Source organism: Catharus ustulatus, chromosome 1 (genome assembly GCF_009819885.2).
Source record: "Catharus ustulatus isolate bCatUst1 chromosome 1, bCatUst1.pri.v2, whole genome shotgun sequence".
Classification (NCBI taxonomy): domain Eukaryota; kingdom Metazoa; phylum Chordata; class Aves; order Passeriformes; family Turdidae; genus Catharus; species Catharus ustulatus.
In genome coordinates, this window is record NC_046221.1 from 73670461 (window position 1) to 73696376 (window position 25916).

General features: G+C 42.2%; 1 protein-coding gene across 1 annotated transcript; it reads left to right on the plus strand.

Moving 5' to 3' along the window:
* Positions 1–2235: 2235 nt before the first annotated feature.
* LOC117003074 (MARVEL domain-containing protein 3-like) lies at positions 2236–21204 on the plus strand. The gene is made up of 4 exons (XM_033072746.1): positions 2236–2283; positions 3411–3566; positions 6924–7093; positions 20328–21204. The coding sequence occupies exons 2-4, from the start codon at positions 3451–3453 to the stop codon at positions 21020–21022; spliced, it is 981 nt and encodes a 326-aa protein (XP_032928637.1). The 5' UTR covers positions 2236–2283; positions 3411–3450; the 3' UTR covers positions 21023–21204.
* Positions 21205–25916: the final 4712 nt, after the last annotated feature.

The following is a 25916-nucleotide window of genomic DNA, read 5'->3' on the forward strand; positions in this document are numbered from 1 at the left end:
TTTCAGCTGTTTGTATGAAACAAACATCTTCTGCCCACCAGAAGGGAGATGTAATTCCTTATGCCCTCCATCAAGAGCAGATATCCTCTGCTGAATGCAAATGATGAATCAATTTCCCAAATATTTGTTGTCTGGACAGGAGAACAGAGTTCATGCAGGCACCCTAGTCTTCAGGGTAAAATCTGCCAAACTAGCTTAAGCAACCTTTACATAGAATCAGTAGAAATTAGAAACAAAGCTACGAAACAGTAAAACACTCCTGCTGTTAGGCTGCCTTTGCTAGCCAGATGACAGCCCCAAACTGAGAAGGCATAGACACTGATGGGCAGTGGTGTCTCAAACTGCAACTTCTCATCAGGGCTTCAGTTACAGTCACTACTCACTGCTGCCAAGAGAGGTAGCCCCTCTTCCCCCATCCCTCCCTCAGTTCCTTCCCTGTGGGACACGTGCTTCTGCCAAGTCCTTGCTCCAGTGCACATTTGATTGCAGCACAAAGCCAATTCAACTCACTAAAACAGCAGAAAGTAAATTGGTTTTGGCTGGAAAGCAAGCAGAACTGGATTATTATGTGATCAAGCAAGCAGTAGGGTTGGTGCAAGACAGTGAGAAGAAGATGAAGTATACAGCTGAAGGCAGGAAAAGCAGAAGAGGTCTAGGCAAGGTGAGAATGGTAAACAGCAAAAGAAACTGTTAACACAGCTCAGCCAGAGAGGGGATCACACTCCTACCACACTTCAAAACATGTGCTTTGAGCATTCAGTTCCTGTAGTTATCTCCTCATTTCAGGGACAGCAGCTGCTTTGTTACCTGCATGTTACTTACAGGGGATATTGGATTTACCTCTGCCATGGGACTGCACTAACAGCTACATGTCAAGGCCAAACTCATGAAGCACTGGTACCCCAAGCATGCTGCTGTGAAAGCCTTGGGAAGGAAAGGGATTTTCTACTCCCAGTTCTTGTGCAGGGCAGCAGCACAGCATAAGGAAGCTTTCCAAAACTCAAGATTAGCTGGGCACAGTGTCATGTTAACACCACCATCCTGTTTCTCAGGCACAGATTGCTTTTGTGTACAGGACTGCACAACCAAAAAGCCATTTGCTGCAATTCTGATTCAAGAGCCTGTCCAGACTCTCTCCAAAAGAGATTATAAACACCAATAGAGGGCATCCTGAAGAGACCAGCACATTGTTCCTCTGAAAGAGAAACATCACAGGCTGGCAGTAGGGCAACAAAGCCCCTGCAGATACACCACAGGGAGGGCTTTCACCAGAGCACCAAGAGAGGATACTGCATACATTCAAATGGCTGTTTATCCAAAACATGGCTCTGCTCCACAGAGGAGTGCATCTGCTCCCTGTGCAACCTGTCTAGCGTGACACAGGCTGTTCCCACACACCTGCTCCTGGGCACAAGTTTTGCCCATTATCTTTCACCTCCTCCCCTTCACCCCCTCCCCATTCTGTAGGGCTTTCTGCCTTGAACGCTGCCCGTCAATGGAGGTGGCTTCAGAAAAACCATAAGGCAACCTGTGGGGACCTTGAATTTTAACTTTATTAACCTTCAGGTTTTATATCTTGCAGTTACCAGATTCTTCCTGAGCACTGTAAGGCACGGGGACCTTGTTTTATTAAACTAAACAAAGCCCAGGTTGTCCTACGCTCCCAGACACCAGCCTGTTCCCACGGTGCTCGTTCCTCTTCATTGAACAGCAAAGGGCAAGGAAGCTGCTTGAAGGGTCTGGAGGGCACATCCTCCCATGAGGAGTGGCTGAGAGAGCTGGGGGTGTTTAGTCTGGAGAAGAGGAGGCTCAGGGGTGACCTTACTTGCTCTCCACAGGTGTCTGGAAGGATCTTGTAGCCAGGTGGGGACAGCCTCTTCTCCAGGCAACCAGCGACAGGACAAAAGAACACAGCCTCAGGCTGTGCCAGGTGAGGTTCAGGTTGTGGACATCAGGAGGAATTTCTTCACTGAAAGAGTGATTAGACACGTGAATGAGTCCATGTGGTGGACTCACCATCCCTGGCGGTATTTAAGGAAAGCGCCACGGTCCAATTGACATGGCAGTGTTGAAACATAGACTGGACTTGATGGTCTCTGAGATCTGCAGGTTGTTTCCAGCCAAACCGACTCTGTGATCTTGTGACTCTGTGCTCACCTTTCCGCCGTGCCGAGGCAGGGCAGGGCGGGGGGGAGGCGGCCGGGCCGGGCCGGGCCGGAGGGCGGTGCCGGCGGCCGGGCCGGGAGCTGCTGCGGGGCGGGCCGGAGCTCGGCGCTCCCTCAGGTAAGGGCTGGGGACGGCAGGGCTTGCCCCGGGGGAGCTGGCGGCGGGGGGAAGCAAAGGTGCCCGGCGTGCCCGGGCTGTGCTGGGGCAGCGCCCACGGCAGGGCCACCGCCGGGGCCTGGGCAGTCCCAGGGCCACCCCCGGGGCGCTGCGGGGGTCTGCGGGCGCTGTGGCGGCGCTGTGGCAGCGACAGCGGGAACCTTTCCCTGCGGAATGGCTCCTGCCCTCCGCGGGAGGCGCCACACCTTCCCTCTTAGATGTAAACAAAGAAAGATTAATGTCTTCCTTTATACTATATTTTTATCTGTTTATATGTATTTACTTTATAACACCCAAAAGAGATGGAGGAAGGTTATCAGACCTTGCTCAGTCCAAATTAAAGCGACTGCGGACACTTCCGCAGGGATGTTGAAGGGCTGTGATGAAGGCAAATGAGACTAAAGATTGCTCAGGTGTTTGAAGTCTGTTTCCCTGTTTTACCGGTTTGGGCTTAATCGTATCGCACTTGAAAAAGTAGGGATGCTTTCAGCAGGTAGCAAACTGCTAGTATTTAATACAGAATTATCAGAATTGCCAGCTTACTTTCAGCGCAGCACAGCTTTGCCCGTACGTAATGTTTATGCAAATCGCAGTTTGGTACTGACTGTGTTTACACCCACGGGTGCCCTCCTCTTTGTCCCTCCCAGGAGACAAAGGTCACAGCCTGCTCTTCCAGACTTCCCTGTGCCAGTGGCACCTGTGTGCACACTCATGCAGTGCATTGGCACTTGCTGGGCTTAATGCTTTACCTGAGACACAGCATTGCAGAAGACAAGATTCAGTTCTTGGTGGATGCAATCCCTTGCCCTGGCAGCAAAGGCAGGAGAATCAGAGCAGACCTAGTAAATAAGCTAAGTGCAATAAATGTCAAGTATAGAAACATTGCATTTACTTGACAAAAAGGAAAAGGTAAAGAAAATTTTCCTGCTTTAATGAAGTTGCCTTGTAGTTTAATGGGTTTTACTTCCTTCACTTCTTAAAGAAGTCTGTACTAATTTTGAATCAGCATGAAATGGAAGTAAGTGCTGGTCAATGAATAACTTTTAAGTGGAGCAATAAAATGAACTGGTTTTGTTTCTCTGGCTCAGGAAGTTATTTTAGAAGGAGAGAATACATCTGAGAAACAAGATGTCTTATGCTGGGAGTCAATACCAAGATAAGCAGTACAGGCACCATGAGAACCATAGATCTGACAGATACAAGGAAGACAGAAGAGCAAGAAAACCATACCCGTACAATGCAAGGTACGTCTTTGTCTCCTCAGAGAAATAGATCACAGCAGGTCTATAATGTCTGCCTTCTCTCTGCTTTTCAATAGGCTTAATTTACAGTAGTAAAGAAAGCTTTTACTCAGTCTTGACAGCATGAACATACTGCATTTGGAAGGGGAACTATTTTACACTTAGAAATTTAACGTTTTTTCTTTGTTTTGAGCTTAAGACAGTACAAAAAGATAGGCTGTGTAATACAGGAAGAGATGTGGATTTCCTGGGATGATCTGAATCAGGTTGGGTGGCAAGTAGGTGAAGTGTGGCCATGAGTCATAGTATAGTTCCTGAAGACACCGGTCAGCAAGTGACAGCAAGCTGTGACTTGCCAAATATTCACTGCTTAAATAAGAATGTAACACGACTGAGACCAGCAAAGAGACTTTGTGAGCTCTCAGGTTGCTCTAGTTCAGCTGTGAGCATGTTCCTATTAATCTGAAATAAAATTACTTTCAGTAGTTGCTGTCAATAGATGAGTGCTTGTTGAAGTGACTAAGGCTGTTGGCAGCACTTGAGAGTGGGTCAGCCTCTATCACCACAATGAGCAGATCTACTAATGGGTTTCCAGTGCCAAATAAACTCTTAGGATATTACAGTTCTCCTTCCAGCCTAGCCAGGTTGCAGCATGCTAGATGTGAGCTTGGGCTGGTTTCCTTTTAGGTCATGCCAGTGCATGGCTGCACTGTAGGAGAGAGGTCTATAGATATAAACACCCCTGGAAGATTGGCCATGGCACTAAAGTGTTCATCTCTCCCATTTAGGCTCCAGGGATGTGTTTGTAGGGGAATTTAAGAATAAAGACAAACAGGGAGAAGAGATAAGTATAGTGAAGATTATTGAAAAGCTGAAATACTGAGTGATAGTATGCATTTTAGTAAGGAAAACAGGATGAGACTAAAAGGATCAGAGAAGAGCACTGTGTGGACTACAAGGAATACTTATGGCTAAGTACAAAACATTTGGATAGTGGTTAAACTATCGCATCATGAAAATAGCTAATGAATTTTTCTTCTGTCTCTCTTAAATTATGAGAAATTGAAGAGACATGGGAACAAAGACTAGCCTAAGAATCATTCTCAGAGGCTGAATGCCTGTCCTTAGCAAAAGCAGAGATTGGCAGGAAATGTAGTTAAATTATCTTGAACATATTAGATGTGAGAGCAGCTAATGCCAGTAACACATTAATAGCACAGTGCAGCAAAAAAGAAAAAAAACAAAAGGATTGGGGGTTTGATGTGGGCTTTTTGGGTTTTTTTCTTTCATGTATAGCATAATATAAGCAATGTGTGAAAGGCTAGCTATAAATTAAACCACCACTTTTTAATAAAGCACTTCTCTGGATTTCTTGGTTTTGCTGTTAGTTTTGTATGTTTGGACTCGCAGATCAAAAATTGATGGACTTTAAAGGTTCACAGACATCCCTGTATCCACCAGGGATTGGAGGAAGGGAAGCTGCAGTTGCAAATGTGTAACAGCCATGAAGATAATTCTTAGAGTCAAGTCAAGCATCTGGGGGCCATCAGACCCCACTAAAAGTAATTGAAAAACTTCTCTGTCAGTTGTTTTGAAGGAGTTTGGCTTAACCGAACAGCACTTCCTCTGCTTGGTTCTCATGGAGTTCTCATGCATTTTAGTGAAAGCTTTGGCTGATTGATCAGAAGACCACCAGATCCTGTAATGAAATACATGGGAAGAATTTCATGGAAGCTGCACTTCGGGTGCCTAGTACTTTCATCCGTGATGAACTAGACTTTCTAGCCAGAGTATTTCTCTTTCCAAATGTATTCCTGTCTGAAACTCCTACAGCAACCTTCCTCCCACTGCTGAGGAGAATTACCTAGAATGGTAAAATACTCAAGGAAAACAGCATCAAAGGTGGCCAGAACAGGCCATAGTGAGAAAAATAGGCTTCTAAAAAAAGCATTTATTTCTCCTAAATGTACTCTGTTGCTGAACATTTGGAGGGGGGGGGTGGTATGATTTTTTTTGTCTTGTTTTGTGTTCTGGCAAGTAACAGGAAACAATAGAGAGAAGCAGCTGCATCAGAAGTACCAAAGGGATTGCTTTCAAGTTACTGGAAGTCTTATAAATCACACAGCTTATTTAATTTATGTGACACAGCTGCACAGGATGCTTTGGTAGTTGCACAAGACACAGGACAGAGGTCAGAAAAATCAGAAATGTTTCAGCCAAATAGAGCTGTTGGCAGCTAAACATGAAGATGTTAGCATTGGTCTTGTTATTGAATGTCTTAATTAAAATGTAAAAACTACAAAGAACATGATTTAATGTGGATAAACGAGATAATATTGAGTCTGGAATTGGACGAAGATAAACCTTAGTGAAGTGCAGTTATACTAGGAAACAAAACTACAGTTGAAAATGCTGATCTGTGGATAAGAAATTCAAGATAAAAAAGGAATACAAAGAAGACTTTTAAAAATAATCATGCTGACTGAGACTTACAATACGCTTTAATAACAAACTCATCCAGCTGTACCTTGAAAAAGGCAAGCTCCAATTCTCTTCAAATGAGGGAGAAAATTTTGATTAGACCAAACACAAAAAAAAATTGGAGCCAATGTTTCTTTTAACTTGAATGTTAGCTCAGTTTAAAGGGAAAATTGCCTAAAATAACCTAAATCTCAACAACTTTAAAAATCATCAGGCTTCAGATATGGAGTTGTATGTCATTGCAGAAAACTGGACCATTGTATCAATGAAGAGACTAATTGGAGACAGGAGAAATTTTTTATTTTTGGGAAGAGGGTTCATTTTAGATTCTTCTTCAAATATCTTCAAGGACCTCAAAATTTTGAATAGGCTATTTTTTTCCTAGTTTAAAATCTTTATCTGTTTATCTTAATAGCTTTTATTCTATTAAAAGACATCTTTGTGAGGGACACTAGTTGGAAGTATGAACTTGATAAAACACCCTTGAAATAGTGCTACTTTGGACATTTGTTATGCCAAAATCTTTCTCATTTCTATTTTGTGGCCTGCTAGGGACTAGCTAAATTGTTTAGTTTTCATGAAAAAGATGTTATTTCCTCTTTCTACCTTTTGCCAGTAAGCTAAACAGTTCAGCCAGCCTAACCAGTGAGTACACTATTTTCCAAAATATTTCCATTGAATGCAAATATCCTTGTGAACATGGATTTATGAAAGTTTTTGGGATATTTGCTTTCAAAACAGGCGAGCAAAAAGGGTCAGATGCCTGTGAAGCAAGCTAGTTTCTTCCACTAAGAGGGGGATCTGACAATTTCTCATGTTCTACTGTTCAGGAGAGACTACAACCTAATTAATAACCATTAGTTGTTTATTCCGTTGTAGAGCAACAGGAGAGATCCGAGGTGGCCAGCACTCGAGGAGTTCTACTGTTTGCTCAGACCCTTACTCTGAAACCTCAGGAGCAGCACAGGAGTATTTTGGCCCACCACCAGAGTTTTATCCTCCCAAGGAAAGCTTCTCAATGAAGTGTTCAAAGGTATGCACAACAAGAGGTATGTGAGACTCTTACTGCCTGCCATCCACCCTCTCCTTCCAAGAACTTCTCTTGGATTTGTTTTCTATGTTTAGCAGCACAACAAAGTAAAGCTAGAGGAATATTAAAACAAAAGAAAATAAATGGAAAAAAAACCCCACTACCATAAAAAAGGCCCACAAGGACTGGGAGAGTTAAAGAGTTAACTGAGGATTATGCCATTTTAGACATCTAAAGGCAGTATTTATACAGATATTTAGATACTTGAAAATACATCTCTGGAATATGCATCCAGAGCACCAGAGTGGGTCCTGTGTATAATCAGCCAGTCTGTGCAATAAGAGTTAACCTTTAGGATTTAGGAATAAAATAGATATTTGCATCGGTGAGCAATTTAGAGGTGGCTGTTGAAGGTTTGATGCTAGTTTATTTCCAAATCATTATTCTCACACTTTTTATCAATTCTGGATTTACTCCAATTGTCACTCATACATCTTTATAGAGCATCATTGTGGGAGACAAAATTTTTTTCTGGACATGAATCCAATAAAACAGTTTTGGAGAAATAGCTTGGGTTTTTCTTAGGTAGAAAGCAACTGTAACAAGGACAGAAATGAGCCTTAATGTGGGAGGAAATCAGCCTTAGTAAACTCATTCCTGTAAACTGAAAAAAGAAGTCATTAAAATACTCATTACACCTTGAAAGTTTTCCCTCTTCGAGAGCAACGATCATTCTCACCTTGTCTGTAGGAAAGCTCCACTGCAGCCTGAGCTGAACTTGCAGCTAGATGCAAAGTCTTAGGCTGATGTCTATAAATAGACTTTCAGTGTCCTCCAGTAGAGAGAAAAGTGAAGAGATTAGCTGTTGGAAGTAAATTACAGCACATAATGTTAGATTATTTCTTCACTCCATGTAGGAAAGTTAAGTAGCACAATCAATTTGCTCTTAATATTTCCTGTGTGTGAATATGAGAACAATTTTAAGAGTGAGATGAACTATTTTGTCTTACAGATATGTTCTGTGAATTAGTATGCAGTTTGGTTGTAATCTTCAGATGTTACTGCAACCATTAGTAAAGGTTTAATGATATGGAACCATACGGATATTTTATCCATGATAAAATTGTATCATCAGTTCCTTCTTCAACTATACTGAATTATTTTAACTTGTCTGAAAGACTGCAGAAAACTCCATGTGCTGTTTTATCAGAGCTTTAGAAAAATGAAGTGATAAGTTAGTTTTCAGTTCCACTGGTTGTTTAGACTAACGGGTAGCTCAGTGTGAATTTCTGGGGTTTTTTCCCATGCATTTGCTTTTCATTATTTCGGTGCATTAATCATCATTAAGATTTTTTAAACGTCCTAGTTTTGGATGCATCAGTTGACAGTGATGATTGTACTCCCATCCCTACCCCAGGTATTGCTCAGTGTTTTCCAAAAATTTAATGCCTGAGCTTGCAGTAGAGGAGGGAAAAGAGATCATGAAGAGAAGTAACCCTTTAATTAGCAACTTAATTGCAAAACATGAAAATATATTGAAGTTGATAGGATTATGAGAATGTTACTCCCCTGTTCATTTTTGAAAGTACCAAGATTTAGCAGACTTTACTATAACTGATTTGCAGAATTCTATATTCCCTTCAGTCATGGTAGATGCTGTAAATGAACTACATGAATTGTTTACTAAGAAGTCAGTACATGGGAGCTTCAACGCTTTAGAGCATGAAAAGTTCCTGTAAATACTTCTTAACCATCTCTTTCTTTTGCCAATGATTTATCAGCACTCTGGTGAAATTCCCCCTTCCTAATCACCATAATTTTAAAATAAACTAGACTCAAATCTGGGAAATCAAGTGATGAAACACAAACTTTTCCAAACCAACAACTAAAATGTGAACCCTAGTTTCTGACAGTCCACTCAGTAGTTGAGCTTTGTGGGTTTTTTTCTTTTGCCTAGCACACCTAGGTTATGTTCTTTAGGCATTTTGAGCAGTTCAGCAAACTTGAGAGGAATTCTATACAACCAGAGCTCTGGAAAGTATTTGCTTCACCTAAATAGTGCCCCCTTCATCCATGTTTTTTACCAGCCATATCCCAAAAAACTACAGATGAATTTGAGAAATAAGCAACTGTTTCTTTAGGAATCCTTTAAACATCTTAGGGCTTAGGACACTTTAGGACCTTGTTCTCCAATCTTTGTTATTCCCCCCTTCCCTCCCTATTCCCTGCCCCCTTCCCCCCTGCCTCCCATTAGGACAATAAACCCATCCCAAATATATTGGAAGAATCAACTGATACTGACCCCTTTTGCTGGTAGGAACATTTGATACCATCTAAGAAACTTCAAAACATTCTGCTCTTCTTTAATAGTTTTATCTTGAAAACAGAAAGGAAAAAAAATCTGTTAAAACATTATATGAGGGATACCTATTCAAAGCCTTTCAGGTGGGATCACATGAATAGCAGTGCTGGATTACAGGAGGCACCTCATCACTCTTCCTCCCAAACAGTGGACTACAGTACAAACTTAGGAGGACCATCAAAGTTTGCACCAGTAGAGAGTAAACTGTCTTCTGGAATACACTCCAGACTTTGGATTAGTGGAATTTCCTGAATTGGAAGACTGCACTCACATCTGTTGTGTTTAATACCTCTTTACAGACCTATGAAATTTGTTTAATTCTCTTCTGAATCACTTTTTTAAATGTTTGACCTTCACATTACCTTAAGATAAGGAATTCCAGAGTTTCACTTGAAGTACTACTGTTTTGTTCCTTAAAATGTTTTTAAAAAGGTGTTTCTGATTCTGATGGTATTCTAAATATGTAGTGATAATCTCATATATTCAGCTTCTCCATGAGATTTATGGTTTTAGAATGAAGTCTTCCCTTTTTCCCTGTGCCCCTGTTGCTTCTTCGCAGATTGAACAATAGCCAGTTTTGGTCAGTTTTCCAGTCTTATATCTTTTCCAGATCCACCACACCTTTTTGAGATAGGCTGACCAGAAATGCAGTAAAAATTCCATATAAATTCCCGAAAGAATCAGACATCTGCCTAAAGGCTCTGGTTCTGTAATCCTACTCTAATGCTTCCTAGATTTCGCGTGGTGTTTGACTATAAGTGAGCACTGAGTCTTCAAAGAAAGGTGTGTGCTCTGTTAACAGGGGCATCAGTGTTTGTGGGTACTTTTGTACAAGCATGAAGTGGAGGTTGCTTGTTAAACACTGATTTCATTATTTTCTCATTAAAGACCTTGAGCTCTTAACAGCCTACCAATTTTACTGCTGGCAAGCATGAAGAAATTTTTATGATTATTATTATTAAAGCAGACTTCACCATCTCAGTTTTCAATCTTTTCAATTCAGTAGTCTGTGCATCTACCATAGTGTTTGCGTATGAAGTTTTGAGCTAAACCTGTTTGGTACCTCCACTTACAGTTCTTTGGGCCATATTGCTGAGCAGACCCAGGGTGCACCAACTGTATTTTCTTTGGATAAAACTAAATGAGAGGGTGAGCTGTAACTACTAGCAGGCACTTTCCCCTTTGGACCAAACTAGAGCCAAAATGAAGTACTTCTCTCTCCCCAGAAAATGCTTGTCCTGTAGCTCCTGTGTCTTCAACTCCACCTGTTGGACTCTGCAAATCCTCTCCCACTGCACTGCCAACATGGGGATACTGGTGGGAGGCAACACAAGTCCTTAACTCTAGTTGCCTGAAAAATGGCCGTTTTGCTGTTTCCTTTTTATTATCCTTTAACCACTGCTAACCAGTGAGAGGATTGTTTATCTCACAGGAGCTTGTTTCGTTTAAGAGCACTACCTTCCTTCATATATCTGGTGACTCTTTTAAATGACTTCCCTATAACAAACTCTTGACTATTCCCTGCTATGCTGTCTTTATGTCTAGTTTCTGTACGTTGGGTTATTTTCTGTAGGAAAGCTACACTTGCAGGCCTGAAGATTACAGATCAAAAGGCAGTAGAAACAGAAGGTGACAGAAGTCTGTCACCTTCTGTTTCTACAGCAGTGAAGGAGATTTAGGGAACAGCCTATAGATTGGTGTCAAACTGCCTAAATGCGCTATATGATTTATGGAAACTTGGAATAGACTGTTTATGATAAATACAAAATTTTCATAAACCAAGGAACTGCTGCTTGCAACAGCCATTTCTTACTGCTTATACACATGCCATTTAAAGCAGCACATGTTGAAAACAACAAGAGCTTTTTGATGTGGGGATTCTTAGAGCTGAAGTTCTGTCAGAAGGAACCATTCAATTTGCTTTTCACAGCGCAGGTAAAATTTCTGTAGTTCTGTCTTCTGTGTAGAAAACCTAAATTAGTGATCATTTTGCCTTTTAAATAACCCCCCTAGATATATTTGAAAATATAACCAGATTCAGTGCTTTTTCTTAGCAGACAGAATGAAAAAAATGTTCAAGGCTGGCTACCATCCTTCACCTGAGTGAGAGGGAAATCTGAGTTGAACCCAAGAGTGAATTGCTGATCATAAATTGGTGTCAGATATTTGGTCACTTGACCCTAAAAACTTATAGTTTTTTTTTTTATTATGTATATTGATGTGAAGAGGTGGAGAAATGAAATTCTTGGATTCTTGCAATTCTTGTCCTCTAGTTCTGCTTTAACAGTGAAGGTAAACTAAGTTTCTCCCATCTTTGGTCAGTATGTAACTCAGAAAATTACCTGTGCTTTTGCCTTCTTCTATAGAATTGTACTTGCTGGTCATGATTCCTGATCAAATAACCTTTTTTTTATTTTTTTTTTTCATTTTTTCGACCCATTTGGCATTTAAGGGAGACAACACTGAAAAGGTTACAAAACAGTTTGTGGGGGAGCAAGTATAATTGAATCCCTGTTCTTTGCTGCTATGAATGCAGCTTTGCGCCTTGAATAGTGTCAGATTTCTTAAGCATATTGTAGGCACTTCAAAACAATCATGCCTTTAGCCTACATTCTAACATCTACAATTGTTAAAACCTTCAGACCAATTTCCTCTCAGAAAAAGACAGCATTATGGTTTGTAACAACATGAAAAGTCTCCAATTTCAAGCGTAGCCAGGAGGAAATATCAAACTGAATTTATTTGGAAGAGGAAATAGAATTAGGGAGTAACAATGACTTTCTCCAGGATATATTCATGCACTAACAAGCCAGCATTAATTCAAATGTAAACATCTATAAGGTTTTGTTTTTACAAAACACAGTCAGTTTTTTTCCCTATAGCTGTGCATGCTGGGAAATACTCATAGATGAGAAAAGAATACTGAGATGAAAAGTTAGCCAAGATACAGGGTTCACACTAATAGAGACTCTCTTTGAGTTATACCATTATTCTCAGCATAATAGTGCTGTTGTTTCTTTGTCGTGTTATGTTGTGACACTGTCCCTCTCAGAGTCAGACATGGGATCAGGAAGGGAAAAACGTTTTGTGCAGCACTCGTATCCCTTTCAGTGCTGCAGAGGTGTTGGGGGAGAATAGTGGTCTGCAAGAGGCATTGGACTGAAGTAAAAAAATCTCCTGTAGCTTCAGGTATGCACATTAAAAAACACTGAAGGGTCATTAAATGTGCGTAGTGCAGGTAACTCTGTGTGTGAAAACTAGCATTTGACAAGTGCATTCAGCTGCACGTTGCACCTACATTCCTGTGGGGGCACCCAGCAGGATTAGAAACTGTTTCGTTTTGTAGTCACTATCTTCACATTTTGCCCCACAGTTAGTTACTTTAAAGTGCTGTACACTGTTCCTGTGGCAGTTAATTTCCATGTATTTCTGCCCAGGAATGGAGCACTAGGGTCCCCTACAGTCTCATTGTAATTAGATGTCTTCCCCTTCTATCTGTTACAAAGTATATTTTAAATACAGTGTGACTAACAGGCTGAAATTGCCATCAAGTTTTTTAATCTTGTAATTGTGAAGACAGACGATATTAATGGTGCAAATTGGATGGAGCTGTGCAGATTAAAATAATCCCAGTTATTCAAAATGTTTAATTAAAGTAGCAGAGTAACAAGATACAGCAGCAGAGCTGCAGGTAACTTTCCTTCCTGTTCTGATGTTAGAGTATTTCATTTGGAGCTCAGTCCTCTTTGCTGTGAAATACAAACAGCCTTGAGCAGTTGGCTCTATAAAAACGCTCAGGGGAGCTACACTACTTGCAGATGCCAAATCCTACCTTTAGTAAACTGTTGCCTTGCCAAAGACAGGACTTCACTCAGCCTATATTTTCATATGAAATTATTTTCATCCACCTTTTGGCATTGTCCTAACATGTACACGATTGTTTTTAGAGAAGGGAGAACTTCAACTGAGAAGACTCCCTAAAGTTGGCAGGGGAAGATACTGGCAAAGTTTCTGTTAGCTGTTAGGTGTGTATTAGACTCCAGTCCATGTTTCCCATACTGGCAAATTTTAGTTAGGTTTGCTCACTGCCATTACAGAAGAAGAGTTACACCATTTTTCCTGTAAGAGAATGAGGTTTGTCTTCCCCACATCTGATCCAAATTATGGGAACAAAGGGAAACTTCACTTTAAAAAGTGGCTCTCAAAGCCAATTGATACAGCAGACAGACTATCTATTGAATGTAGCTCTATTTCTTGAGCAGGTGATCCTAGCTCTATTAAAGGAAAAAAAAATCCACCCAAAAAGGAATGTTGCTCACCAAGTGTGACAACCCACAATTAGTAAAGTGAATGAGAAGCTCGGGTTCACAGGTGCCTCCAACCTGACCCACCTTCAGCCAGACTATGATTACTAAAAGAGCAATAACACCCAATCTCTGTACTTTGTAAAGGTGGCTCAGTTTCAGTTCAGAGGGAGTGGCCATGGAAAGCTGGCATACGGAACAAGAGCCTTTCATTGTTTTCTGAGCTCTTTTAAAAAAAAAACCACTCCTGCAAGCTGGTTTCAATACCAAAACACTTGTTTACTACTTGAAATAATTACTGGTACATTAAGAAAAAAGGGATAAAAAAGGCCATTTCCTGAAATGTAGAGTGTGAGGTAGCCATACAGAGACCTACTCGTGCTACAAATAGAATACAGCCTTTTACAGTTCTTATATTTAAGCAGTACTGTCAAATACTACAGTCTACTGCAAGATCTTTTGCTTCCCACCCTCTCCAAAATTAGGAAAGATGACTCATGCTCAATTAGCAGGAGAGAAATCAAGAACAGTCTAGAAGTGATGCTTTAAAGAACTACTGGGTACAACATAGCTGTTGTTCCCAGGCAAGGGCTGGGTTGTACTGAAACTGTGTCTTACAGTGGTGGGAAAATATGGGGATAGAGGATGATGCAGTAATTCTACAATTTAAGTCCACCCTTTCCTGTGAAAATTGGACAGCACTGTTTAGAGGATGGGAGGGTACTAAGCAGAAAGAATAGAGCAGGTGGGATAGTTGTTCTTTAAGGGAAGAGGATACACAGAAAAAACAGGATAATACATTTGGATCTGAGCAGTCTGTGAATACAAGATTTCTCTGAGTCATTAAAACCAAGGCTGGTCATCCTTTGAGATTTCCTAAGAGAGTGATTATCTTGACTAAAGAGAGACAACTTATTAAAAGGTAATAATAAAGATTTTTTTCTAGAGCACATAAATAATTTAATTTTCCCAGTTTTAAACTATTTTTTCAGTGATTTCCAGTAAGACGGATATCTCAAACAAGCATAAGTGTGTTGGGCACATCCGTGCAATTTAAATGCAGTTGGCTCTGAGTATGTGCATCCCTTGGGTCCTCTGAAAAGCCAAGATTTTGTTGGTGTTACATTGCCCAATTCTTCTGTTTTAGGGTTGGGTTGTTTTTTTTCTTTTTGTGCCTTTGATTTTAGCATGACTAAGTGAAAGCTAAATCCCACCACTGGCTGAAGAACACAGAGACCTGCAAAAAATAATGGGCTTGGGGGGCATTTCTTCATTTATGACAAAGCTATGTATTGCCCTTACTCTGCTTTAGTGAAGCTGGTTGAATTCTTGTTATTGGTTTCAGTAAGGTCTCGCTTTCTACATAAAGGGAATAATACTGTTAGAAAGGTATTAAAATATCTTTGCATCCAGATTTTATATTTTTGATCTCTTGAGACTGTTGTCATAATTTCTTTTCCCTTGTCCAGTTCTCCTCTGTTTTGGTTTTTCCCCACTTCTGTCCCATTTTGTTCCCTTCCAAAAGCAAAGCCAAAGTAAAGCCCTGCTTTACTTTGACATTTTCTCCTCTTCTCCTTATCTTTTTCCTCCTGCCACCAACTCAGTTTAGCAGAGAGGTGACCAAAGCTACATTGAGCTGTGCCTTCAGTCTCTGGGGAGTGCCAAACCTGCACTGGAAAGAGATGTTCTCCATTTGAGATCCTTTTCAGGACTGACTGCTGCCTTTGTAAGTCACTATATATGGTCAAAATACTTGTCTGCTCCTTTTCGGGGGGTAAAAAAATAAATAAAAAGAAAGATTACCTCTGAAAAGCAGAAAGTTGTCCAAACTGGGGGGCGGGGGGGAGAACCAAATGACAGCTTGCAGTGAAAAAGACTTGGAGAATGATTTTCCATGTGTGTTGCAGCTTCTAACTCCTCTCTTCCCTTCTCCTGGAGCGACCCCTAATGGGATGTGACATGGGCACCACTGACCTGTGTGTCACCAGCCCTGCCACTGGGGTCCAGGTATCCAAGAGTGGCAGCCACACACCCCCAGGGCTGCCCCTGGGTCCTGCTGGTCCCAATGGGATGTGGTCTGCAAAGGAAGCAGAGGGAGAAGGCAAGTCAAAATGAAGAATGGTAGACATAGAGTATTCTGGTGGTACACAGTGATGTTCACTGAAGAGGAAGGAATGATACAAAAAGAGACAGGAGGAGGAGTCCATGTGCATTCAACAGAGGAAGGTGACTCATGTCCCAGATACAGTGGAGGGAGACACTCTGAAGGCTTTTTGCATTTGTATGGCCCTCATAGGATCAGGGGAGTTCAACAGAAAGAGCCAGAACTGCAAATTTATTTATGGCAGCTGGAGAAACAAAGGAACAAGCAAGAACTGATGATTTTACTTTATGCAGACATGTGCACACACACCATGATCTCCACACCTGAACATAAGAGCTGTCCTGCCGCAGTGCCTGGATGGAGATTCCTCTTTACAGCTTCTGACACAAGACTTGAGTGCACAGCTGAGTTATTGGCTACCACACTTTCAGACACAGTGTGGTTTTATGAGGCAGACATGCTGATTTAACAGCTCACCTCATCTGAGAAGGGTCCTTCTCTGGTCCTGGCTGTTACTGCCCTTGCTAAACTCAGGCCAACATGGTTGCTCATCAGATATGCTTGTGACTCACCTCAAGTTGCTGATGTTGCAGAATAACACCAGCAGCACAAAAGAGTTAAATAGTTTCCTGCTATTTTCAATTTATTTAAACAACTCGTAGAAGGACCTAATGTGGAGGTAAGGGAGAAAAGTAGTGACTGCCCAGCCAAGAGTGGGAGCTGTTAAAGTCAGCTGCCTGTGAATCTGTGCCCTTAACCTTAAGCCTGTCAGCTTTGCTGGATGGTCAAGCCCACCATTTGACAGAAGATAAAACCATTGTTCAGTGCGTTGATACCATGCAAATACCCCATCAAGGAAAATAAAGGGAAAGAAAAAGTGAATAGTAGATAAATAATATAAATTGGAAGGCTATATTGTTGGTTACAGCAGGAAACACACCAAAAAACAACTGCATTCAAGCAAAATTAATGAGTATGATATATTGAAGTTACTATCCACTGCAGATTTAGAATTTTATGGAATAAATTAAACAATTCTCTGGAAAGTTCTGGCAACACCCACTTCTAGATTGCAGCCATTCTCCTCACCTTCAGTGCTGAAAAACAGTGCAGGAAAGAAGCATGGGAAAGGAAATAGCAATCCAGGAGCCCTGACCGGAGTCCTGTAACTTGTTCAGTAAGGAGAAGGTTAGTTCCTAAAGCTAGCTGATTTTAATCCAAATAAAAAAGTGCTAATTTTAATACAAATGGGTAACATTTTAGGTAAATCCAAAGATGTTGAACCTGAGAAAGGAAAAAAATAAACCAATAGAACTTTGAGCTGTTCAGACCTCTGGTCATTTTACACTTAAATCTTGCAATGCATTCATTGTTGCATGGGATTAGGGAATTACTGTAGAGATAAGCAACTTCCCCATAGGAAGACCTTTCAGTTTCTGAGGTGTAACTCCAAGATGACATGGCTAACTGGTCTGTGAAAGCAGAAATGGCAGCACAGACTTGGAAGCATGGCTTGTAACTCAGTCCTTTCCACCATACCTTGGCAGAGCTAAGATAAAAAACTTCACTGTCCTTTTATTCCTTACTTCTCGAATCTGTCTCTATCCTGTTTATACTAGTAGGATTTGGTATCAGCTTGTAACTATGACAGGTTAAGGCTGCACGAAGCTTTTGGGGTTCCTGGGTTGGAACATACGGTAAGGTTTAGTATTTTCATCAAAGCCCTGATGATTATACAAGGTGTCAGGCATTTCCACTAATTGTCTGCTACATTCATAAACCCAGCTGGCTGTCATCATAGACCTGTAATTATTCTACATACTGCTTATTGTTTTAGAATTGTCTTTAATAATGGAGGCTTTGTTCTTGCACTTTCTTTAAAAAAAAAATCCAAATTATACAAGTGACTGGTAGCGTAGCTGCTGCTAAACCTCTCTCTATTGTTTAGTCACTCTAATCAGTTGTACAGCAGGCATGTGTTACAACTGTGCAGGTACATATAAAACCTGTCCAACTTGAATGCCCTGTCTAAGGAAATTTTTCAGGCATGCCTTTAAAGCATCTACTGCAGTTAAAAATACAGTAGACCTGCACTGATCACATTTGTCATCCCATTATCAGTCATCTCAGCAAAGTTAATGGGTGGCATACAGAATGTATGTAAACATGTAGAAAGTTTTGGAGCAGCATCATTGAGGATTGGGGTCAGTTATGAATGTGGGAAGGTTAGTAGCAGGTAGTGACTACTTTGAGAACAGAAAACTGCCTCTTCCAAAGCTCAGCAAGGTGATGTAGAGGAAAAGTTGATGCTCAGCAGGTCAGAGGGCCTCATTACACATAGATGAAAAGGAAATTCTGAAGTCAGCAGCTGACTGATCATGAATTCCCAACTACCAAGTAGTTGAACATACTTAAAATTTATGTTTCCCTTAATCAAATGGTTTTTCCTCCATGTATACTTGTAAGAACTTCCTGCTGGAGCATCTGTGAAATCAATAGTCAGCCTTTACAAAGGGAAGTGCCCTTCTGCATCCAGTACTATCACACTGTCTAAAGGCCCTGACGATCTAAGTCAATGCCCTGTATATGGAGTGTACATAACGTACAATGAACTGAGCAGACAAAAAAACCCCAAACAAACACCTGATTGAGTTTCAAATAATGTTCTGCACAGCTACTACTCTTTCAAAATACTATGAACAATCCTAGTAAAGTGATGACTCTTTACCTATTAAAAATGATGAGTCTTTTGGCTGCATTATTTGAATTTGGTACAAGGAGTTCCAAATCCAAACCCCAGGGCCCAAAGTTAAATTTCTCTTTACATTTAGCTCCACAAATATCTCCTTTGAAATATTTGAAGCCTCCTGAAGAGACTTGGTAACCAGCATGGTTATTGCCCTGCCTCACAGAAATGGTTATGCAGAAGGGTCAAAGAAAAGGCAATGCTGTCATTGCAGAAATCAGCATCGCCTGTGAAGAACACATACACAAAACTGTTCACATGGTTCCTCTTGAACAAGGGAAACAATTTTGTCTGCGTTAACACTACCTTCCTGTGCAGAGCAAGTGGCAGCAGGAAAGGATTCATTACCTTAGCCCTCTGTGGAAGGAGTAAGAAGGGGCAGAATGAGGATATCTGGTAATCCTTCATTGTGGCTGTCACTGGCTTTCTTTGGTTAGAAGCATCTGGCAACACAAGAGAGGAATTTGTTTAATTCCCTTGAGTTCCTCCTTCATCCCTTCCTTTTCAAGTCCATACAGCCTTGACAACAACTGAGCTGTTGCTCAAGAGGGAAATGCCATGTGGATCAGCACTAGCAGCATAGAATGAAAGTCTGTGTGCAAGCTACAGATCCTGCCCCACTTTAAAGACGAGTATAGGACCACTGTGTCAAGCATCTTACATTCTTGGCTGTCAGACAGCAATGGAATAATAAGATTTACAATTCTGTAATTAACTTCAGAACTTTGGAGCAACACGCCTGACACGCTAAGGGTTTTCATTTCCCCAACAGGCAACTCTAGCCGTGCCACGCTTCAACATCCGTCATGTTTACTAATCTTAGTCTGACCCCTAGTGAGCTGTCACAGAATAATCAGATTTATCAAACATAAGGCAGCTTCCTGAGAGGCAGCTACCACAAAAATAAGTAATTTCTCCCCTTTTCAGTTCTGGGTTTTGTTTGAATTTTTTCCCTTAAAAATACTTGGTTAGTATTACTAGTAGCCTAACGTAAGAAAAACTGAAGAGTCAACTCAGAAGTTGTAAGGCTTCCTTCGGGTGTGAAAGAGCGCACATGACCTACTACCAAATTCACTTAGTTTATTTCTGCATATAAGGTGGGTTTTGTGTCCTTCCCCTCCTTCTTTTTTGTTTTTTTTGGTGCAATCAGAAACTGCTTCAGAGTTATGAGGGATTTTTTGTCTCTGAAGAAGATAAAGTTCAAGTTGCATCTAGTTAGATAGTAAATTTAAATTAACAAATACCTTCACAGAAAAAATGTTAAAGCAGTAAACGTGTTTCGAAGGACCTAAATAACTTGCACAATTTTTCAAGCTGTTAGAAGCTTCTAGGTTTTTGTCAGCTTCAACCTCAGCATTTTGTTCATACTGGATATTTCTTGCTCAGTGTGTTTATGCCAAGTAGTTACAGGCCAAAATATAATCATTGTGTGCTTGCCTTGGCAGTAACACAAGCACTGTAAAATTTTTATGGATTTTTTTTCACTGTGTGAAGATCCATCTATCAAGCACACTGACAAATTAAAAAAAGCAATTTGCCCAACCTCCAAAATGTACCCACGAGAGTTCAGGCTTCTCTTTTTTTTTTTTTTTTCCAAAGTGCTTTTCTGTAGAGTTAGCCAATAGGAATAGCTCAGTATTAGCACTCTCTGTCTATGGTTTTGATGTACTTCTGTCACCCACAGTTTGCACAAGATGTGTTTTTTGACACCTATTCCCATCTTTCTGCTCCTTCCAGGCATTTTGAAGTTTGTGGAAATCACGGTTAACCTCCTGGTGCTGATTTGCGTGGGTGCTTCCCAAGCCTCCGTTTCAGGCTTCACATCCCTTGGAGGCTTCGGATCCTTTAACTGGGCCTACAGCCCCTTCGAGGGCACGGAGCTGCAGGAGGTGAGGGAGCTGGACATGCAGTTCACCCAGATGAGAACCCCTTGCGTGTATGGTGGAGTGGTCTTCAGCTTAACCGCAGCCACGCTCACCCTCGTCTTCCTCGTTGTGGGGGCAAAACCCATCCAGCAGCTCCGGACAGGGCTGCTGGTGGGGGAATGTGCCTTCAGCCTGCTGGCTGGCCTGGCGTACCTGGTGGCCGTGGGGCTCTACCTGCACTTTGTCAGGCAGGTGAATGCCACCGAGGTGTGCAGGAGGCGCGAGCGGCTCTACGCGAGCCGTGGCTACACCTCCATGAACTGCGATGTCCAGGGGGGCGACGCAGCTGTCGGCCTCTTCGGAGTCGTCGCTTCCTGCCTGTACTTTGCCAGCTTTGTGGTCTGCATCCTTGCTATCCGCACTGTCCGGGCCTTCCAGAGCCGCATGGCCAAGGCTCAGCACAGCCCCAAGAGCAGCATTAGAGACAGAAGCATCAGAAGCCACCACACCATGCATGGGACCTCCGAAAGCTCCCACAACATCCAGGCTCTCGCTACATTGGTGTGAAATCAGCTCTGGGACTGTGCCAGAGAATTGAGGCTTCAGCAAAGGACAGACACTGGCAAACAGGCAACCAGCCCACAGTATATTTTCCTACAAGGTGCTGAAGTGTGTATGGAATCACCGACTGTAACCATACTGCTACAACGTGATGTAATAAAATTGACATCGAGTGACTGTTTAACAAGGATTTTTGCACCAGTCTCTCAAGCTGGACTCCTGCATTTAAAGTGTGTTTGATTGTAATGTTTTCATCCTGCACAGAGCAAATCCAAACAGCAGTGGGCTTTTAACGGGTTACAACTGCATTGCTGCCAAACTTGCGCTAACAACCACTTCCTTTCCTCTCCTGAGACACAGGGAATTGAACACACAGCTAGGATAGGCAGCTTTCAACAGATCCTGTGCCTGATGTGTGTCCTGTTGTTTCATCCTACAGTGCTTGCAAAGCAAAGGACACCCAAGTGCTTCTCTGAATCCGAAGTTACACTTGTGACCTTTTTTGCCTGGGCTAGTGAAGCGTTTCGTCTTTTGAGTCACGGGGGTTGACACATGCCGATCATGTGCTCCCTGAGGAATGCCGCTGGGGGGAACTAGCTGCCATGTCAAAGGCAGCATTCAGGGTCCTTACCCAGTTTCCTACTACATTTTCCCATCTCACTGAGCACAGATCAGAACAGAGGCATTGCACTGGTCAGGTATCAGCTTAGTAAAGATACCATTCATTTCTGTAAGCAGCTAAACAAGGTTTGACTTGCTCACTCCACAGCCAGTGGTGGGCAGAGCCTGAATTGGGATCATGCTGCCTGCACTGGGAATGCTGCAGCAGTGACAGAAAGTACATGTACCCTTCCAATATCTAAATAGGCAAAGCATGAGTGAACAGCAGTAATTGTATGCCCCAGGGTTGAGAAAATAAATTTAAGAGAACATCTTTCAAGAGTCCTTTGTTTGAGGCAGATGAAATAGATCACTGGTCTTCAAAGATGAGGGAGTGCAAAAAAGAAAAGGCTGTTCTTCAAGTGCATAAGATCTGTCAGCTTGAAAGGAGGGAGAGCTCTGGCCATTTTAATTCTTTTCAGTTTTGTCTGGCTCACAGTCATTGCCCAGATGAGGCTTTTTTTTGAGCCGTAGTAGAGCTTATTTACTGCATACTTCTTACATGCACATATGTATACATACACACAGAGTGATCTCAAAGGACTGTGTTTGAGGCCAAACAAGAAAACGTTATGGTTCTGATTAGAATTGATTACATGAGCCTTTACAATAAGTATCCTTTATATAATTCCTTAAACATCTCTTTAACACTTTCAACACCAACAAGCTCCATAGCATTGCTATTCTTATGGAGAGACAGGAATAGAGTTTTTCCAAACCTGCTATGACTCACAGTCATCATAGAGTCAGGAAATTAGGACTTTGATTTCTAGCTCTTTGCCAAAGCCCAGACCTTCTCTGGTATGCTGTAATCAGCTGCAAAGTCTGCAAAGGGATGTCTGGCATGCAGCTAAAGCTGCAGCTGACCACTTGCAGGCATCTCTGCTTGCGCTCCTGTTCCGTGCCACCTCTACCCCTCGCGCAATTTGAAAGCAGGCTTAGTTACACAATGACACGTTGTTATTAACTTCTACAAACAACAAAAAGCAGCACCTTGAAGGCACAAATTCAAAAGAGTAGAAAGTGTTGCAGGTAAGAATGCACATAAATAAATTTAAGTCAATCCTTACAATATATGCACAATATGAATTTTAATCTCAGGGCTTCTTACTCTGTCCCATTTATTTTTGGATGCTTGCCTGCCATCACTGTCTAAAAGCAACAAAATTTTGGGAGCATCAGTTTCTCTTTTTTTTTTTCTTGTCTCTTTTTTTCCTTGTGTCTGTGGTAAAGGCCTCATTTGCTGCAAGGTAATTCAGTGTTTAGAAAATGGTGCACAGAGCTCCACTGTGGACTACTGCTGTAGTGTTCTTCCCTTGGACACCTGGGTCCCTCACAGTCCATCCATTTTGGGTCCCTTTCCTGTTAGCTGGTGCAATTTTATGTGTTTTATGAGGAGAGTCAAAAAGTAGGTGCTGAATACAAGTCAGTCCCACTCACATTCTCTCAGCATGTCACCCAGTGGCTTCCCTGCGCTCATCATCTCCTCATGTTTCTAACTTTTACAGCCTCAAGTTGATTCCTTGTACCAGAACTAATCCTACTCTCTTTTAATTTAAATGGTTCCCTCTTGGCCTGTCTCTACAGACTCTAGTAAAAACTCTCTCTCCACATTTATCAGCCCTTTTTTATATATTGAAAGACAAAAGGGCCTTCCTAGAGCCTTCTTTGCTTCAGGCAGAACAAGCCCAACTCTTGCAGTCCATCTTCATAGCCAGCCCTCTGATCATTGTCCTGGCCTTCCAATGGCCTCACCACAACAGATCCATGTCCCTTCTGTGCTGGGGACCCCCGAGCTGGATGCAGCACTCTGGGCAGGGTCTCACCAGAGCAGAGGGGCAGAATCCCCCCATTTTACCCTGCTGGCCATGCTGCTTTTGATGCAGCCCAGGATATGATTTGCTTTCCGGCCTCCAAGAGCACACTGACAGTTCAAATCCACTTTTTAATGCACTACTTTTTATCCCCCCTTCTCCACAGGGCTGCTCTCAATCCCTTCACCACCCACTCTCTACTGATATTGCAACTGTCCCAACCCAGGTGCAGGACCTTGCACTTGGCCTTGTTAGAACTTTGTGAGGTTCACATTGACCCACTCCTTAGGCCTGGAGACCCTGACAGGTGGTTGGGGATGTGGCATCCCTTCCCTCAAGCATTCCAGCTGTTAGCTTGGTGTCATCAACAAACATGCCAAGGTCCTGCAACACTGCAAGCAGAGGGACCCCAAAGAAAGCCACAGCCCAGTGATTGACAGTTTCTTGAAAATTTTGTGCCTTGAATTTGTTTCCTTCCCTGAAAAAAGATTATTAGGAAATAATTGTGAAGAGATAATAAACAGTGCTGTTTCCTCCATCACCTTCACAGAGAGAAGAAGAGGAGAGGAGAGGGGAAGATCCCAGAAATACTTCTCAGAGGAACTAAGGCAGGAAAGAAGAAGCTTTGCTACTTGTTGGGGTGAAGGACAAGCCAAATACCATCAGAACAACCCAAACCACCCTGCTTTCCAACTGCAACACGATGCTTGATGTCCTCTAGAAGACATGGAAGTCCTGACTGTGTGAGCTGGGAAGGTGTAATACAAGAGCAGAGATTTTCTAGCTGACACATGTGACTAAGGCCACAACAGGCTGTCATCCCCAGTTGCCATTGCAGGTGGTCCTTTATCCAGGGCAGATCAGCCTTCCCACTTTCTGCTGGAGATGGTTGTGCCTGGCCATTACCTCTGAGCAGCAACTGCCAGTTAGTACAGGACAATAATCCATGCTTGGACCAGTAAACAAAGGCAGGGCAAATGGCTCCTGTCAGCCTTACTATTTCTTTGAGCCTTTCCCTGCTGCTTGCCCCATGCATACATGTGTGGGTGTGCATTGCATGTGTGCAGCCTTCAAGGTCAGCACTGAAAACAAGCTCAGCTGTTTCTCTGACACAGCCCCTGACAGCCTAATTCACCTGCAGCCAAAGGACTGCACACAGCCATCATCCTCAGTCCCTCTTTGGTAAGGGGGATCCTCAGGGTGTATCCAGCTTCCCCTCTGTGACCACCACAGCTTCTCACCTGCTGTGAAGGAAACAGGGATGGCAAAGGCCAAACCTGCCCTTCTCCAAGAGGCTGTCATGTGGGTAAACAGCACTGCATCTCTCAACCTCAAAGCCTTGGGTAGGGCAAGAAGCTTTCTGGCACACCAAGCCTTTTCCAAACCTTCACAAAGAGGATTAAAATGGCCACTAGCCCTGGAGGTGCAAGGAAAGGGATGCAGGTGAACTGGAGCTGTCTGGCAGGAGAAAAGCACCACTGCAGAGACAGGTCACTAGTGAAAGGAGGTGGACTGAGTAGCTCATTCATCTCAGAGTTACCAGTGAGACTCCTGGACAGCCCCCTTGGATTTAAACCATCAATTTGCACCAATCTGCTTCAATGTGTGAGCAAACAGCTTTAGTCAGTCAGAGAGAAAAGCCTCCACCTGAGCCCCTCAGCATTAGCTACCCACAGAGGGACAATCCCCCCACCCAAAAAATTTTTGGAGGAAAACAATCTGTCTTTGAAATCTGTCTCCATACCCTAACCTTGAGGAGAAAACAAAGGGCATAAGATATTTAGGCTGAGAAAAACAGAAAAAAAGAAAGAGATTAGAGAGGAGGAAGGAGGGAAGGAGGGGAGGGAATCCTCCCCCTGATCTTGTATCCCAACACTGAGTAAATTGCCATGAAAATTTCATCATGCTGGGCTGTGCACCTCTGAGCACCCTTTTTCCTAGATGTGTCTTTTATTCAAATAAATTGATGAAATAGTTCACTCTGGGGTAAATCTTGTTTAAAAGAGAACAAATCAACATCCAAGGACATAGGTCTCTTGTTTCAATGTGAAAGAGCAGAATGGGGGCTGGGTGGAGGACAAAGAGAAGAGAGGGTATTTACTCTTCCAAATAAGACCTTTACATTTCCCAAATAGTTCATGTATCTGGAAATCTGGTGCTGCTGGAAGATCTGCATGTATTAGGGCATTGCCATCTTGCCACAGAGTAGCTGTAAGGGGGAAGGGCCCTTGTACCCATCCACAGAATGGAAATTTTCAGGTGAGCAGAAAAAAGAAGCTCTCCTATTTTCCTAAAAACAAAATTAAAAGAAAATGTTCCCAGACTATAATACATTTTATCCCAATTTAAGCTCTCTCCACGAGTCCTCCAGAGAAGAGTCTGAGTGTATCCAATGTGCAGAAACAACAAGGGACACAAACCAGTTG

Bases quoted from the DNA above. Each gene is read 5' to 3' on its own strand.
- LOC117003074 (XM_033072746.1), top strand. From the start codon at position 3,451: ATGTCTTATGCTGGGAGTCAATACCAAGATAAGCAGTACAGGCACCAT. The intron at 3,567-6,923 runs GTACGTCTTTGT...ATTCCGTTGTAG, and splicing joins CCATACCCGTACAATGCAAG to AGCAACAGGAGAGATCCGAG. The intron at 7,094-20,327 runs GTATGTGAGACT...TGCTCCTTCCAG, and splicing joins AAAGGTATGCACAACAAGAG to GCATTTTGAAGTTTGTGGAA.